At 36.1% G+C, this 16,302-nt stretch overlaps 2 protein-coding genes across 2 annotated transcripts; one reads left to right on the top strand and one right to left on the bottom strand.

The window, feature by feature from the left end:
* The first annotated feature begins 4,577 nt into the window (after nucleotides 1–4,577).
* LOC117630407 (protein FAR1-RELATED SEQUENCE 5-like) lies at nucleotides 4,578–5,482 on the top strand. The gene is made up of 2 exons (XM_034363139.1): nucleotides 4,578–5,379; nucleotides 5,478–5,482. Exons 1-2 carry the CDS (start codon nucleotides 4,578–4,580, stop codon nucleotides 5,480–5,482), a joined length of 807 nt encoding a protein of 268 aa, XP_034219030.1.
* A 9,097-nt stretch (nucleotides 5,483–14,579) lies between these two features.
* LOC117630406 lies at nucleotides 14,580–15,365 on the bottom strand. The gene has a single exon (XM_034363138.1). The coding sequence runs from the start codon at nucleotides 15,363–15,365 to the stop codon at nucleotides 14,580–14,582; it is 786 nt and encodes a 261-aa protein (XP_034219029.1).
* Nucleotides 15,366–16,302: the final 937 nt, after the last annotated feature.

Raw genomic sequence — 16,302 nt, 5'->3', positions numbered from 1 at the left:
GCTTGTCTATACCGAGTGCCTTTGTGTATTGCTTTGATTAGAAATGTTAGGGTTTTGAAATAAGTTATTTTTAGGGTTTTCTTTTACTTTTGCATTCTTAGTTTGTGCCATTTAGTTAGTAGTTCTAGGAAATTAATTTTAAACACATATTAATCCAATCCTCGTGAGAATGATCTCGTAATTGCTTTCTATACTATTTGTCTGATCTTGTGCACTTGCAAGTTAAAACGCACATATAGTTGCTTAATTTTTAGGTTGCTATTTGTACAATAGCTCCCCATGGCAGTTACCCTTCCTCGTCGCGACCATTTTTATGCCCTCAAATGGATTCCCATCTTCCATTTTACGAGCTTTAGATTAGATCTTCTTCCTCGTAGACCAGAAAGGTACGAAGCTACTTTTCTAGGGTTAGCTTAGGATTCTTCTGATTTGATTTCAATTTTTATTTTTTCTTGTTTATGATGGTTGTTTGTCTGAGATATAGGGTCACGATTTGTTTGTTCTTTAATTTCGGTGCTTATTGATGTACGTTTTTGTGGTTGGATCTGACTTGATTTAAGCTGTATATAGTTTAGTGGTTGCATTTTTTAACCTTTTTGTTTTTATTTTGTTCCGAAATTCTAGTTCATATATTATTTTTTTACCTTTTAGGGTTTTGTTGTTGAGTTGCAGGGACTGGAAAGTGGCATGGTTTTAAGATTATGCAATTAGATGAGTTTCTTGTTTGGCTTGAAAGCCTAACCATGATTTTGGGAGGCTAAATATGTGTCAAAAAAATACGAGATTTGTGTAAAATAATTGGTACTAAATGGGGATATGCTTAGAACTCACAGATAATCATAAATTTAACTTGGGTTTTGAATTTCTCTTGTGTTTGCAATTGAATTTCTTGTTTTTATTTCTGGATGTGCCTTGTGCAAGTTTTATGTTTGAAGAAAGTCAATGCACATGTCAACACTATCCATGAACTCTCAGTTGTAATGTCAATTGATTTCTGTAAGACAGTCAATGAAGTCCACCCAAACTTGAGTGATCACTCCTCTGCTCATTCCAAGAACTTTCAAGTTTTACATTTGACTTACCATTTGGCTCTCATTCTGATTGTCTAATTTGTTAATTTGGCATCTGCATATTTGTTAAAATCATCGTCTGTCAAGTAATTAGGCAATGACATAACTAGATACTTGCTGCATTTGTTAAATCAACTCCTGTTTAACTAAGATCTTCAGCATTGGAGCATTGGAGCATGAGTATCTTGTTTTTTATTTGGCACCATATGGATTCAATTGTTGGATTTATAGTCTGAATTCAATGTTATTATCTCCCTTGTTTCACTTGTGTATGTTTAGCTGATACTGGAATAGTTTATGTGAGGTGGATGGGGTAAGAATTATGGTCTGAGCTTTAGATAAGCTAACTTTTCTAGCTGCTACTTTTTCTCTAGTTATGATTGTGTAGGCTACTTTTTGCCCAGTTAGGCCAAGTCATTGCCTTGTCTATTGTAACAATTTGTTAAAGTGATGTAACTTTGGAAGTTATGGTCATATTTTCTTTAATTCTGTTGATGTTGGAGTTGTTTATTTTAGGTCCTGGCTCTTAAAGGATCTTATCATGGTGATACTTTGGGTGCTATGGAAGCACAAGCACCATCATCTTATACAGGCTTCCTCCAGCAACCATGGTATGAATTTTCTATCACAAGATACTTGAAATATTCCAAATTTGTATACTTATATCTCAACTTTTGGAGTTAATTAGCATCCAATAGAGAATATAGTACTCTTACTCCAGGTTGGCATTATTCTATTGACCTATGATTCTCATTGTTTCAAGTTAAGTAATTATATTAGGTAGCACTATATTAATAATCTTTTCATTATTGGTAATGTTTTCTGGATTGTATATCTCACTATTATATTATTTTGGCTTGTTAAGCAGTCTCCTAGGCCATGGAAGTGATTCTAACGAAGCTACTTCTAGTGGTAAAAGTTGAAAAAATGCATAGGAAAATTGGTGATGATGAATGTACAGCTCTGTATGCATATGGATAACTTGACTTGAAGGGTAATTAAGTATAGGAATTTTGGTGCATTTATTGTAATTAGGCTTGCAGCTTGCAGCTAGTGCCCTAGAGTACTTTCATTTTTTAGATTTTATTTTGTTCTATTGTACTCTTGATATTCTATTTATGAAAGAAACACTTTTTGAGTATATATATGTATGGCGTCGGTAATAGCATATTTGAGTATATATTTCTGATACCATTGGAAACAACAACAAAAAAAACTAAAATGTAAAATTACGTCAGTTTTATAGTTAATAACCATCATCTTAGAATTAATAGATGATAGTATTTCAAGAAACTGTCGTCTTTACATTTAATATATGACAGTTTTTAAAACAAATCCGAAATCTTTGGATATAATAAACAACGTCTATTACATATAAAGACGGCGGTTCTTTCAAAAAAAACTATCGTCTTTACATCTAATAGACAATAGTTCTTTTAAAAACCGTCGTCTTTACATGCAATAGACGACGGTTAATTACAGTCATAGTTTGACATTCAAAAAGATGACGGTTGATTTAACAACAGTTTGAAAAAGAAAAAGATGATAGTGCCCCGTCGTCTATTTCAATTTTAATAGTAGTGAAAATATGTACAAAATCTCCTAATTCTACTCAAATCAGATAATTACAATAACATATAAATTCTATTCCTAATAGGAGCAAATTCTATTCATAATAGGAATGTTGACTTTGACTCATGCCAACAATTAATACAGGGCCAGATCTGCTATGTTCAAATATTAATGTCCCACAGTGTCCCTTTCATATTTGTTTGACATGTGTCCAGCCACATAACTAACTATGTTAAATTCAATTCTTTTTCAAAGAAATAAGTAAATATAAACCACAAAATACTGCAAAACCTAGCCATCCTCCATTCGCCTCCATGCTAATAGATCAACACAAAGTTCATGAACCCAATAGCATATTGAAATATTTAAAAAGATCCATACGAGTCAATTACAAAAATCCAGACCAAATACACCACATTCGTTCAAAACCCAATACAGGGTTGGGCTTGGAATGTATCAAGACCAACAACAAACAAATTTGAGTTCGTCTATAGTGAGTGGGAAGTTATAAGGGGTGTGTTTGAGGGGTATATAAGAGCCGTCGGATGAATTCAACGGTGAGTTTTTAAAAGAGGGTGGATGTAGAACTAGGTTGAAATCTAACCCATTGGAAACCCAACTTCAATTGAAGATCTTTCCCTCTCTGTGAAAAACTCAAGAACATAATCCTCTCTTTTTGAATATAACGCAAACCCACAATTAGAAAGATCCAAAGCTCCCAAATCCTATAGTCGCTCCATTTTCATCAGCTCCTTGAGAGGCCTGCGATTTATGGTATCCTCGGTATGATGATTAATGGCTCTTACCTAGCTATTGCCCTGTTTCTGTTTTGATTCTATGGCTCAAGTGAAAACCCCTTATCTTTTTCATTCAGCAGTGAGATTTCAGATGAAAGCAAAGTAGCATATCTCTTTCTGTAGCTAGATGCTGCCTTAGCGACAGTTGTTCCTCGATTGTGGTAGAGATTGAGTCTCCACTACCAAAGAGTCTTCTCTACTGTCCACCACATTCTCTCAAGCTGACTGACTTCGAACCTCCCAATTGACTTTGAGAGGTAAGTTCACTCTTGCTGGATTGATTTTATTGGGTTTGGTTTTTGTGAGGATGGGAAATTCATCATTTGTGGCATCAATAATGCGTCTTTGTGGAATCAATAATGTGTCATTTCTGCCATCAATAATGCATCATTTTTATTTTTTTTAATCAATATTCAATATATTTAGTTGATTGTTTTTGGTAGGGGTGGGAAATTATGAAATGTAGGTAAAAGATCATAAACTTAGGCTTAATGGCATTAGGAGTAAGCATTTGGAGAGGATATTGGATGAAGTTCTGTAATTGCTTGTTTGAATTACATTTGTGTTCTTAGTTAAACATGTTGGTTCTAATGTTATTTTTTTCCAGATTATTTCACAAGAGATGACGTAACTATTATTAAATTTTTCTTGCGTTTTATGTAATCGGAATCTAACAAGCTAGGCTATGCGTCTTTTGTGTCAATTTGGGCAATGTTTTGTGTAAATGGAATGCATTGATATGTTGTAATGCAGTAATGATTGATTAATGAAATTAATATTTGCTATGCAGTAATATAGAAGTAGTTCAATAATATATGTGGGTAAAATGTCTGGGGGCTCAGAGAGTAATGACTGTGTAATAGCTAATGGGACGGTTTACATTCCTAAAGTAAGAAATGAGGAAACACCAGCAGTTGGGATGAAGTTCGACTCGCTTGACCTTGTTTATAATTTCTATAATAGATATGCATTCTTGGTGGGCTTTGGTCGACTTCATTCCAGCTTTTGGGGTAAAAATAAGAAAGAGATTCTGATGAAAGAATTTGTATGTTGTAAACAAGGTGCATACAGGAAAGATGAAACTCGGGAGAGAAAAAGACAGCGGGGAATAAGTAGATGTGATTGCAAAGCTAAGATTATGGATGTGAAGACAAATGGGAGCAAGAAGTATACCATCTCTCTTTTTGCAGAGGGACACAATCACAAGATGACAGCCTCAGAAAGATTGCATTTATTGCGATCACATCGTCGTGTTTCAGATTCTACAAAAGTACTCACAAAACAGTTGGGTTCGGTTAATATCCCCATTCATCAGAAGGTAAGTATTTTCGAGGTGCAATTCGGAGGAATGGATAAAATCGGTTTGATCAAAAAGGATATTTACAATCTTGAATGTAGTGTGAATGGGAAGCTGAGAAACCACGATGTTGAACTAGTGATCGAGTATTTTATGGTTGAACAAAAAAAAAATGAGGCTTTTTATTTCAAGATTGAGGGAGATGGCGATGACAGGTTTAGCCAATATTTTTGGGCAAATGCAACTTCTAAACGGGTATACAGGTTTTATGGAGATGTTGTTGTATTCGATACCACATTCAACACAAATCGATATGACCTGACATTTGCACCAATGTTGGGAGTTAATAACCATGGTCAGACAATTGCCTTAGTATGCGCATTTTTGAGCAAGGAAAAGGCTGAGTTGTTTATTTGGATGTTTGAGGAGTTTAAGAAAGCCATGCCAGGTGGCGAACCTAAAACGATCATTACAGATCAAGATGCGGCAATGACCAGAGCGATTTCAATAGCCTTCTCGACTACATTTCATCGACTTTGCATATGGCACATCACATCAAAGTTCCCTGTTAAGTTACCACATTCTGCTTATAAGGAGTATTGGCGTGAATTTCAGAAAGCCATATGGGATACAATAAGGATGAGTTTGATGCAAAGTGGAATATTGTGGTTACAAAGGCTGGTTTGACAGACCATCCATGGCTAAGTTCAATGTTTGATTTAAAGGAATCTTGGGTTCCAGCCTAAGCACAACACTTTTTTGCTGCCAGAATGTCAAGCAGCCAAAGAGCGGAAGGTTCTCATGCTTTCTTCAAGCAATACATATTAAGGAGAAATTCGTTGATGGATTTCATATAATACGATTTGAGAGGGCATTTTCTCATCAACGTCAAAAAGAGTTAGTTGCTGATCACATAGATGCATTTGAAGTGGCTCAATGTATTCTACCAATGCCAATGAACAAACAAATGGCTACCTTGTACACAAGGGCAATGTTTCAAAAGTTTGAGCAAGAACTAATCCAAAGTACAGCATGTTTCCTAGAGTTCAAAATAGAGGATGCTTCTAGAATTGTCTTTAATGTGAGCGTCAGGGGTGTGGACACATTAGTCATGATATAAGACAATGCCCAAGAAATTTGAACACACCGTAAGATGTTAAAACTATTTATAATAACACCTAAAATTTGAATAAGTAAAATTTTAATGTGCTTGTGTTTGGTGTTTATACAGGACATGTAATAACCCAAACCATAATTAATATTTAACTATTAAACTATTAAGAGGAAAGGACACTTTTGCCCTTAGAATATTCTAGTAAAGGAAAAGTTGACTTTTTGACTGAGAAATAATTTGACTATTCCACTTGCATCGTTGCATAGAGCGCGACCAAACGAGTCCGTAAACATAGAGTGGACTCGAATCGGAGTTGTAACGAAGAGAATACGGTCAAAATACGTAGAAGGGCAAAATGGTAATTTTGAAATCATGATTTTTTTTTTGAACTCTCTCTCTCTCTCCTCCCTCACTCTTCTCTCTCGACCAGCAGCCCCCCTGTTTTAACTCGTCACCTTCAAACCTCCATAACCACCGCCACACTCCACTCCGACCTGCGGGACCGGACCCAATCGAACCACCGCCGCTTCCTCTTCCTTTCCCGACCGGTCCCTGCCCCTGGAGCAGCTGTTTTTCGCCGAAAAAGGCTCGAGATCACGCCGGTGTTGACAGAATTTCCAAGCTTTCGTTCTCCGTCATCCGTCCACCAAATCGGACGAGTGAGGTATGGTTTTCTAGCTATTTTTCATGCTCTAGTTGCTGGTTGGGTAGGATTCCAGAAATTTCAAGCGTAGATCGTTTGATTTTCAATCTAGGTTTCAGCCAATTTGGAGAGTGTGATTCCGGCCACTTTCGGCCACTTTTTGGGGTAGGTCCAAGAACAAAAGTGGTTCCAAAATGGGTGTTTTACATAAGTTAGGAGTTTGGGCCGGCGGTTTAGAGTTTTTCCGGCCGCCAGGAATTTATCAAGCCACCCACGCGCTGCCGGAGCGTTAGAAAGGGTGTGGGCAGTTTGGTGGGGACCACACTCAGTCCTAGAATGATCCTCGGGTTGTCACGAGCGCATAAGAATTCGTGGATCTTAATTTGGATAACGTTTGGACCCTGAACGGATTTCGCATCTTTTGTGATTTCCGAGTTCAATGGTTTCGAGCCATTGATCGTGCGTTTGTGACCAAACCAACCGTCCGTTTGAGACTAGACTCATGGGACTTGTGTCCTAGGTTTAAAGGAACGTTAATGTGGGTATAGGAGTAACTTTAATTGGGTGCACGCACTTCTAGGAGCCAGGGTTCAGGGTTTTATTTAAATATTTATATCGAGCAGTTTTATTAATATATATATATATATTATGGTAATTGAATCAGGCACTCGGGCACCAGTTGACCCGCAGGAGTGACCTCCAAATGGTCCAGCGAGCTCAGACCAGCTGTGAGTGGACTCTTTGTTTTCATAAATGAATTTATGCTATTCAGTTACAGTATTTGATCTTGAATAAGTTTTATTCAAATATTAGTGTTTTATTAGTTGTTATATGCTTTTAAATGTTTTGAATTCACATGCTATCGAGTGAGATATCCGTTATGGATATAGGAAAAACAAAATTTTAGCTAAATAACAAATAAATGGCAGCAAAGTTCTAGATTTAACATAAATTCAGTTATTTATCATATTTTTCAGAGATTTTAGATTTTCTTAAGCCACCTTAGGTATCCAGTTATAGAAACAGGTTGCCTTCAGATATGACGATGTCCACGGACATCCAGGTTGCCTTCAGTTTTGTCAGCGTGCTTGACATTTGTCTCACGAGTTTCGGGGACGCCGGGACCGTAGGAGCCAGGAATGCGGATCAGGCTGACTACGGTCCCCTGAATCCTGTCAGTTTGCGGCTCAGGTTGACTTTGTGTCACCGAGACCTGCTAGGGGAATTGAAGGATTATTATGAATTAACGGATATCAGGAATTGGCAGAATTAAATGGGTATACTTAGGTGGTAGTTTTAAACTGATTTCAGTGCTTTTAAGAGTTTAAAGATGATATGAGTATGCTTGACATATATTTATATATATATGAGTGCAATGATTTCAGTATGTATATGATTAAAAGAATGAATTAGTTTTGTATAACTGTTTTTACAGTGGGGTTAGTATGTTCTTATGTTATTTTTCTTAAAACTTTGTTTTTGGGTCCACTCACCTTTTAAATGTTTTGCACCCCCAGGCCGTAGACGTGCATCTGAAAGTCACCACAGGGCAGTTTACGCTTAATGCATCTCTTCAGCTTAGTGTAGGGTCCTTGACCCACCACCAAATGTTCTTCTTGTAAATTAATCTGTATAGATGCTCTGATATTGCCCCTGGGCTCGAACTTTACTGTTGATTGTATATATTTTCGCATGTTGGAAGTTGGGTTGTGTATATATGCTTGTTTTGATAAGTGTAATTTTGGGGATTGAACAAATTGCAGGGGAGACTCTGCCGAATTTTCGGTAGAAGTCAAGGCTAAAATGAAATTAAGTTTGTAACCAGAAGGGCAACCAGGTCATTTGTGCTCAGCACCCGCCAGGTGTCGATCACGAACAGGGTTCAGCTCGGATTTCAAATGGGAATTTGGGTTGGGTCCTGTCAGGACATCACCATCGAACAATGACGAATCAACTCCAATAGATCTTAATGACCCATTATTCGACGAATTTGATAGGATGCACGAATCAGCTGAATGATTTATGTTTCTATTATACGAAACCTGGTTGTTATGAAGACTAATAATCAGGTGAAGTTTTCTAGATGCAGTTTTATTATTATTATTTTGTTCATGTCCACCGATGAGCTCTTACTATGTCTACTGATAATTGAAATGAAAATTTGTTTGGTTTGATTCTTGTATGAAATTCGGAGACATGTTAATTTTACGTCTTTTCCCTATTTAGAAATTTTCATAGACATTTGATAAAGTAGCAAATTTTGAGTTATGTGAAGAAGCAATGACTTTTACCATGTAAAATACGTAGTTTATGGTGAATTATGTTTTAACAGAGGTTCATTGATTATATCACAGGCTAATGCAGCATTTCGAGCAGCCAGTTGTTGTTTCCATTAGCAGTAATGATTTCCAGCAGCACTCATCATTTCCAGCAACACCCACTTTTTCCGAATGTTATGTTCTAGTGTTTTACTGTTATTAAGATCTGAGCTCGACTGGTTATTAGGTGCACGATTTTGTAAACATTCGTAACTGAAGAAACATAATGATTAGAAAACAGCATGTAAACAAGTACATTGTAGCTAATCACATTTCGAACGCTTGGAGAATATTAAAGGGTACACTAACATTTGAACTACTCATAATTCCACACACACATAAAAATTTGATTGCAAAGCATTTTATGTGCTCCCTCTTAGCAATATCACGATCTCCTCAACCAACTGAACAACGGTAGCCACAATCACTCAGTCAGCTTCTTCTTAGCAGGTATCACGTGCTTATAGTCACTCATGTCCCCAGTGATATAGACGAAATAAATATTCAGCAATATTTGGAATTTTACTATATATAAATAAACCATAAACCATTCACTAAACAATGTATAGCACATGATATGTTACTTATGACTCACGTGTCAATTTTTTGAGAAAAAGTATGCCAGCTCTTTAATGTGAACGGACATGATAATGTGACTTTACTGATTCCCAACACGCTGTGATACTGACTACTTATTGAATAATATTTCGATATTTGCAAAATATAATGTTATACAGAAAGAACACATGATGACTTGCAATACATAGTCCTAATAATTATATATGAAGCAAATGAAACTAATATTTGTGTTATTTTAAATTAGATAATGACATTAAGGAAATATATTTCTAATTTGTGCAATACCACGATCACCCCCAACCAACTGAACAGCGGTAGCCACAATCGGCTGACTTCTTCCGAGCAACTTTGACGTGCTTATGCTCACTTATGTCACCACCATCTTCTAGTATCTCTCTCACAGCATTATCGGATACATAGTCCCAATTATAACTTGTATGAGTAGTTGCTGCAAATGCTTGGAATTTTTTGACTTCTTCTTTAAATGCCAACTCCAGTTCACTGTGGTGCTCTTCGCAATGCATATGGTTCATCAAACAACCTTTAATTTCATCATTCATTACTGTATCCAACTCCTCAACTTTCAGCTTCCTTTTATGACTCAACTTCAAGTACTTGTTATTTTGGGAGAATGCTTTGTTAACTCTAATGTTAAGATCAGCCAAAATGGCCTCGTCTTTAACACATTTCTCGTGCCATGAATTGATCAGTCTGGAATTATAATCTAGCTTGCTACTGACTGCATATATTGCCTATAATGGATCATCGGAGTCCCCCTCATTCCCAGATGATGCTGAAAATGGAAGGGGTCGGTGTTGGCGCCTGAAAAGGTTGACATGCTTGAATAATCCTATTTGTTTTAGAGGATGAGGATTGCATATGCAATTTTGTTTGAGAAAGGGGACATAGTTTTATAGACCAACATACCAAAGCTTGCGTGTAGTCAACATATGTACTTTATTTCAATTTTTAAAAAAAAGTGTCAACTTTTGCTTTTCAAACATGTCAACCTCACACTCTCCTTACACCACTATTAGTGGTTGAAAGAAACTCAATGGAAGTGACATCTAGTTAGTGAACCCAACCAAACTAACCAAACTAGTAAGGATTAAACTTAGATTGTATCAGACCAAAAATTAATTTATACATTGTCAACCAAATATTTTTTGGCGGGAGCCCTTTTATTGGTATTACTATCACCCCCTTCATAGAAACTCTCCCTCCACAAAAAACTCACTCCTCCACCGAATATCTCTCCATCTATTGAAACTCTCTCCTCCACAGAAACTCTCTCCCTCCGTAGAATGGATTTACTAACCAAGTTTGATGTCAGCATAACAAACACCCCTCCAAACAAAGACCGCCTTCGAAACGCAAGTGAGTCACTAGACAAGCAGTGTCACATTCCTAGACAGAATGACCATTTTGTTGGAAGTTTTGAGTCTGAAAGAGTTCTTGGATTCTGGAAGGAGAGGCATCTTCAACTTGGCGATGAAATTCAAAAGGCAAGGGCACGTTTGGAATTTGTTAAAGGCCAAATTGAAGATGACAAAAGGCAGGCCAATATGGATAGGACGAAGTTGCAGCGCATAAAGCGTAGACACAAACGACTTCAGAGTGTAGCTGTTCAAAAATGCAAGAACTCATCTAATGTAGTGGAGTCAAAGAAGCCTGTGATGCAAGCTGGATTTGACTACTTCCGGTCCTATGCAAAACTCGTCGTACCTGGGTTTGATTGGTCATCTATTACCGTTTCCGACATTAACAAATATACTCAGCAAGGGAAGTAACCATTTTGGTTCTCGTGTTTGAGCAGAGGCAAATAAGTGGAATTGGAATTTTCGTTAAACTCTGCTTCAAACCTATTTTGATGCTTGCTAGTATGGAAGATTTCGACCTTAATATTTTGATGTCTGTAATTAAGATAACATGAGATGCAAAGTGCCCATCTACTTAGTCATATGTTGCTGCCATGTCCATTTTTTTATAATCACGTATTAGCTTTGGACATGGTTGTATCATATGCAATGTTTTCTTTATTTATTATATGTTAGGGCAAGGTTTATGAAAAAGCATTTGTGTGTGCATTTGTGACAAGGTTATGGCATTATTTTGTACCAGTTATATATTGTTTTTTTGTACTGGTTCATCTCCTACAATTGCTTTCTTTCTTTATATTATATGTTTGTGGAATCCCTCCAAGTTAACATATACTGTAAAAAAATGCAGAGTGAATATATAATCACTCATATAGACTAGGACAAATATTCACTAATATTTTAAAAATGCTTGACTGGTGTGAGGTTATTCAGAAAAGGTATGGCATTATTTTATGTGATTTGATATGATAGAAAAATTTTACTAATTCCCAATGCGGCGTCATATGGACAACTTATTGAATAACTATGACGTGTTCAAAACTCTAGGCGCGGTTGCATATGGACAACCTATTGAATACCTCTGACGTGTTCAAAGCTCTAGGCGCAGTTGCAATGATTGTTTCAAAGCAGTGTGCAATTATTATATATGTACATTATTATAACAAAACAGATAATTTTACATCCTTTTATATGAAAGGAAACTAATTCTTTTATTATTACAAATTATATAACGAATATTAAGGAAATATACTTGTTAAAGTGAACAAACATATATACTTAGGGTAAAGAGGAAAGTTAGTTATCTAAAACACTTTGGATTTTTTCATTGTGAAACGGATGATTTATAGGTCCCCTAGTTTTATAACATCACAAGAAAGCCGAAGTAATTTTCAGGGCATTTTTAGAATTTTCCTACTATTTATTACCTTTTTTCAAAGATTTTTGCACTAAAAAAGCCAAAATAATCGCAAGAGGACACCTGACCCAATCTCAGCCCGTCACCTTTCACCACTTGCACGAGTGTATGTCAGTCAACATGGCCACATCCTTGTCTTTTATCCTAAATTATTATTATTATTATTTATTTAGAAAATTCATAACTAAATACACAAAAATTAGAAAAAATTTCTGAAAATTGCTACAAACTCATTGACACTCCATCTCGCTTGTTGAATTCCCTGATTCATGGTTACATATTTTACAAAATAATTCTGAACATTAACAGGAGGTGCTTGTTGATGTAGGTTATTAAAGTTAAAGTTAACAAACATATATACTTATGGTTAAGAGGAAAGTGGGTTATTTAAAACAATTTGGATTTTTTCTTTGCAAAACAGATGATTTATAGGGTCCCCGGGTTTTATAACATCACAAGAAAGCCGGAGTAATTTTCGGGGCATTTTTAAAATTTTCCTACTATTTATTACCTTTTTTCAAAGATTTTTGTACTAAAAAAGCCAAAATAATTGCAAGAGGACACCTGGTGCAATCTCAGCTAGTCACCTTTCACCACTTGCACAAGTGTAGGTCAGTCAACATGGCCACATCCTTGCCTTTTATCCTAAATTATTATTTTATTATTTTTTCTTAGAAAATTCATAACTAAATATACAAAAATTAGAAAAATGTTCCGAAAATTGCTACGAACTCATTGACACTCCATCTCCCTTACTGAATTCCCGATTCATGGTTGCGCATTTTACAAAATAATTCCGAACATTAACGGGAGATGCTTGTTGATGTAGGTTATTGAAGTTTAAGTTAACAAACATATATACTTAGGGTTAAGAGGAAAGTGAGTTATCTAAAATAATTTTGATTTTTTCATTGCAAAACGGATGATTTATAGGGTCCCCTAGTTTTATAACATCACAAAGAAGCCGAAGTAATTTTCGGGGCATTTTTAGGATTTTCCTACTATTTATTACCTTTTTTCAAAGATTTTTGCACTAAAAATGCTAAAATAATCGCAAGAGGACATCTGGCGAGATCTCAGCCCGTCACCTTTCACCACTTGCACAAGTGTACATAAGTCAACATGGCCACATCCTTGCCTTTTACGCTAAATTATTATTTTATTATTTTTTCTTAGAAAATTCATAATTAAAGACACAAAAATTAGAAAAATGTTCCGAAAATTGCTATGAACTCATTGACATTCCATCTCCCTTACTGAATTTCCCGATTCATGGTTATGCATTTTACAAAACAATTACGAACATTAACGGGAGATGCTTGTTGATGTAGGTTATTGAAGTTTAGAGGAAAGTGAGTTATCTAAAATAATTTGAATTTTTTCATTGCGAAAACAGATGATTTATAGGGTCCCCTAGTTTTATAATATCACAAGGAAGCCGGAGTAATTTTCGGGGCAATTTTAGAAATTTCCTACTATTTATTACCTTTTTAAAAAAGATTTTTGCCCTAAAAACGCCAAAATAATCGCAAGAGGATACTGGTGCGATCTCAGCCCATTACATTTCACTACTTGCACAATCAACACGGCAACATCCTTGCCTTTTATCCTAAATTATTATTTTATTACTTTTTCTTAGAAAATTCATAACTAAATACACAAAAATTAGGAAAATGTTCCTAAAATTGCTACGAACTCATTGAGACTTCATCTTCCTACTGAATTCCATGTTTCATGGTTTCGCTACATTTGTATTTTATTATTATTATTATTATATTACTTGTTAGCTTGTACATTTCTTAATTATATTTACTCGAAATTTTTATTTTCATTTTTATTTTGCGTGCGAATAGACCATTTCTAGTGCTAATCAATTTGTCTCTTCTTCAATTTGTTAATTTTTTTTCTTTTTTTTAGGGTTAAGGGATGTTTTGAAAAATAAAATGGAAATATACAAGCCATCCATTCTACAGCATCAGGAAAAAATTATTCAAAGTTATTCACTGTTCAAGTTTTGCTTAAGAAACGTGTAACCAAATCGTTTGGGATATGATAAGTGGGAAAATGTCATTCCCAAGCACCGGTGAAAAGACATCTACTCACTCCATGCATGCCTTTTCGTTTAGCAAATATTAAGATTGCAGTTGTGCAAAATATCTGTGTCAATAAAATGTCATTCTTACCCATCTATGATGTCAGTAATCATTCCACTAATATATATATATATATATATATTATACATTTATATATAAAACGGTTTATGACAACACAAACTGTAGACAAAATAGATTAAAACCCAACATTTAAACAACATTTGTACAACGTAGCCAGCCAACCTAGAACTCAAGAAAAGCAAGTCCACAATGCATAAAAACCGTAAAAACATACTACAACTAATTATAAGGGTATGGATTCCCTGGCACAACATACACACGCATCACCTTGAACCAAAAAATACTCTCACGGTGCCATTTGCATCGATTGCAACAAGTCCAGAAGGCAAGATTTATCTTTTCTTCAGTAGGCCAGCCTTGAATAACAAAACACCATTCATTGTTGTTACAAGCGCTGCAGTGATTGAACTTAATCTTCCCATAGTAAAACATATCTACGATATGTCTTGCAACAGAGAAAACTCGGCTTAATCTTCGTCTCAAAGCATCCCTGGTTCCTTTCATATCAATGTTGTTACGTTGATTCAAAGAACACAAGAATTCTAATGCATCCTCTTTTGATTGACCAATTCCGGACATGCCAAGTAGTCCAACTAGATATGCCGCTTCCATATGGCCTGCCGTGGCTGCAATGCGCATCCCATACAACGCTTCCACGTTACCCTGCATGAAAAACACTTCGAATGCTTCTCTAAATATCGACTCAGGGTTATCGCAAGCCCTGCATTGTTGCAAGAAATGCTGGACCGCAGGATTGGCATGGTCCCAGCTAGGATGGTCTGGGTACCTTGCCATTGAAATGGTGTTCCACACTTGTGGAGTGTTTGCCAAAGTATGGAACAATGGGCACACAGATGCCATATGGAAGAGATCTTCCGATGATTGGGTTGCCACGTATAACATCACTTTAAACCAAGCTAACTCCGGGATGAAGGCTTGGGGCATATCCAAATGGAGATGCTTCCTTCTCTTTCCTCCGAGTGTAGTGAAATGTTTTGAATTCATTGCAATGTTTTTGGAATGGAACGATTTGAGGAGTGGAAGAGGGGAGAAATGAGAATATATGGGGTTTTGGTTTTGTTTTAGCCTCTGTTTGTAGTGTTTTGAAAAGGTGTTTCCACTTGGGGTTTTTCCAAGTTGACCATTTTTAAAGAAACTGAACCCAACACCCTAAAACTCAAGACAAAAGAAGGGAAAACGTCATCAAAATGCAAAGAGAGTCAGACAGTCAAAAAGTCAATTAATAACCTATTTGCATAGCCATTTTTAGGATTTTCCCGCCATCAAATTCATTGATACAAATGTGATGGATTACTGACTAGTCACAGAAGGTCCCATCAGATACTTTTTCATTTTTCCACACCAAACTACCCCTAGTAATGTTATTAAAATGGAACCAATGATGATGGATTCTTATCCAACTAGTTGCCTTAATGAAATATAAATAAAATAATATATTTAAAGCAGTGTCCCCTCAATTTTCAGATTAATATTTGGTAGTGAAATATTATATTGCTTTTCGGGGTAAAAGGTGTCACAATTCTGACGGTACAGGTGTCCAGATCGTGACCAACCCACCCACACACAGAAAAGAAGGATATAATTCGATTTGGGCAGAGATGAGAGAGAGCTGAGTGAGAAGTTTAGGGTTATGAGTGAAGGGGTATGACTGAGAACTATGAGTGAGAAGGTATGAGTCCGAAGAGGTTTCAGTGAGAAGATCTGAGTGAGAAGAGGTACAAGTGAGAAGATTCAACATGTCTTCGTCTTCATGTCCCGCTCAAACAAAGAGGTGTCAGTATTGTGGAGCTACAATGGTGCTTCGGGTTTCAAAATCAGATAAAAATCGAGGGAAGCCATTTTGGAAGTGTCTAACCTCCTATGTAAGTTTTCATTTCAAGAATATGTATGTGGGTGAAAAAAAAACCTAAGTCTAACTCTG

Source organism: Prunus dulcis, chromosome 6, assembly GCF_902201215.1.
Source record: "Prunus dulcis chromosome 6, ALMONDv2, whole genome shotgun sequence".
In the NCBI taxonomy this organism is placed as follows: domain Eukaryota; kingdom Viridiplantae; phylum Streptophyta; class Magnoliopsida; order Rosales; family Rosaceae; genus Prunus; species Prunus dulcis.
Note: the sequence above shows the minus strand (reverse complement) of the source record. Positions and strands in the feature narration are given on the sequence as shown.

What these genes read in the sequence shown, in the direction of transcription:
- LOC117630407 (XM_034363139.1), top strand. Translation starts at nt 4,578, where the DNA reads ATGGATGTGAAGACAAATGGGAGCAAGAAGTATACCATCTCTCTTTTT.
- LOC117630406 (XM_034363138.1), bottom strand. Translation starts at nt 15,365, where the DNA reads ATGAATTCAAAACATTTCACTACACTCGGAGGAAAGAGAAGGAAGCAT.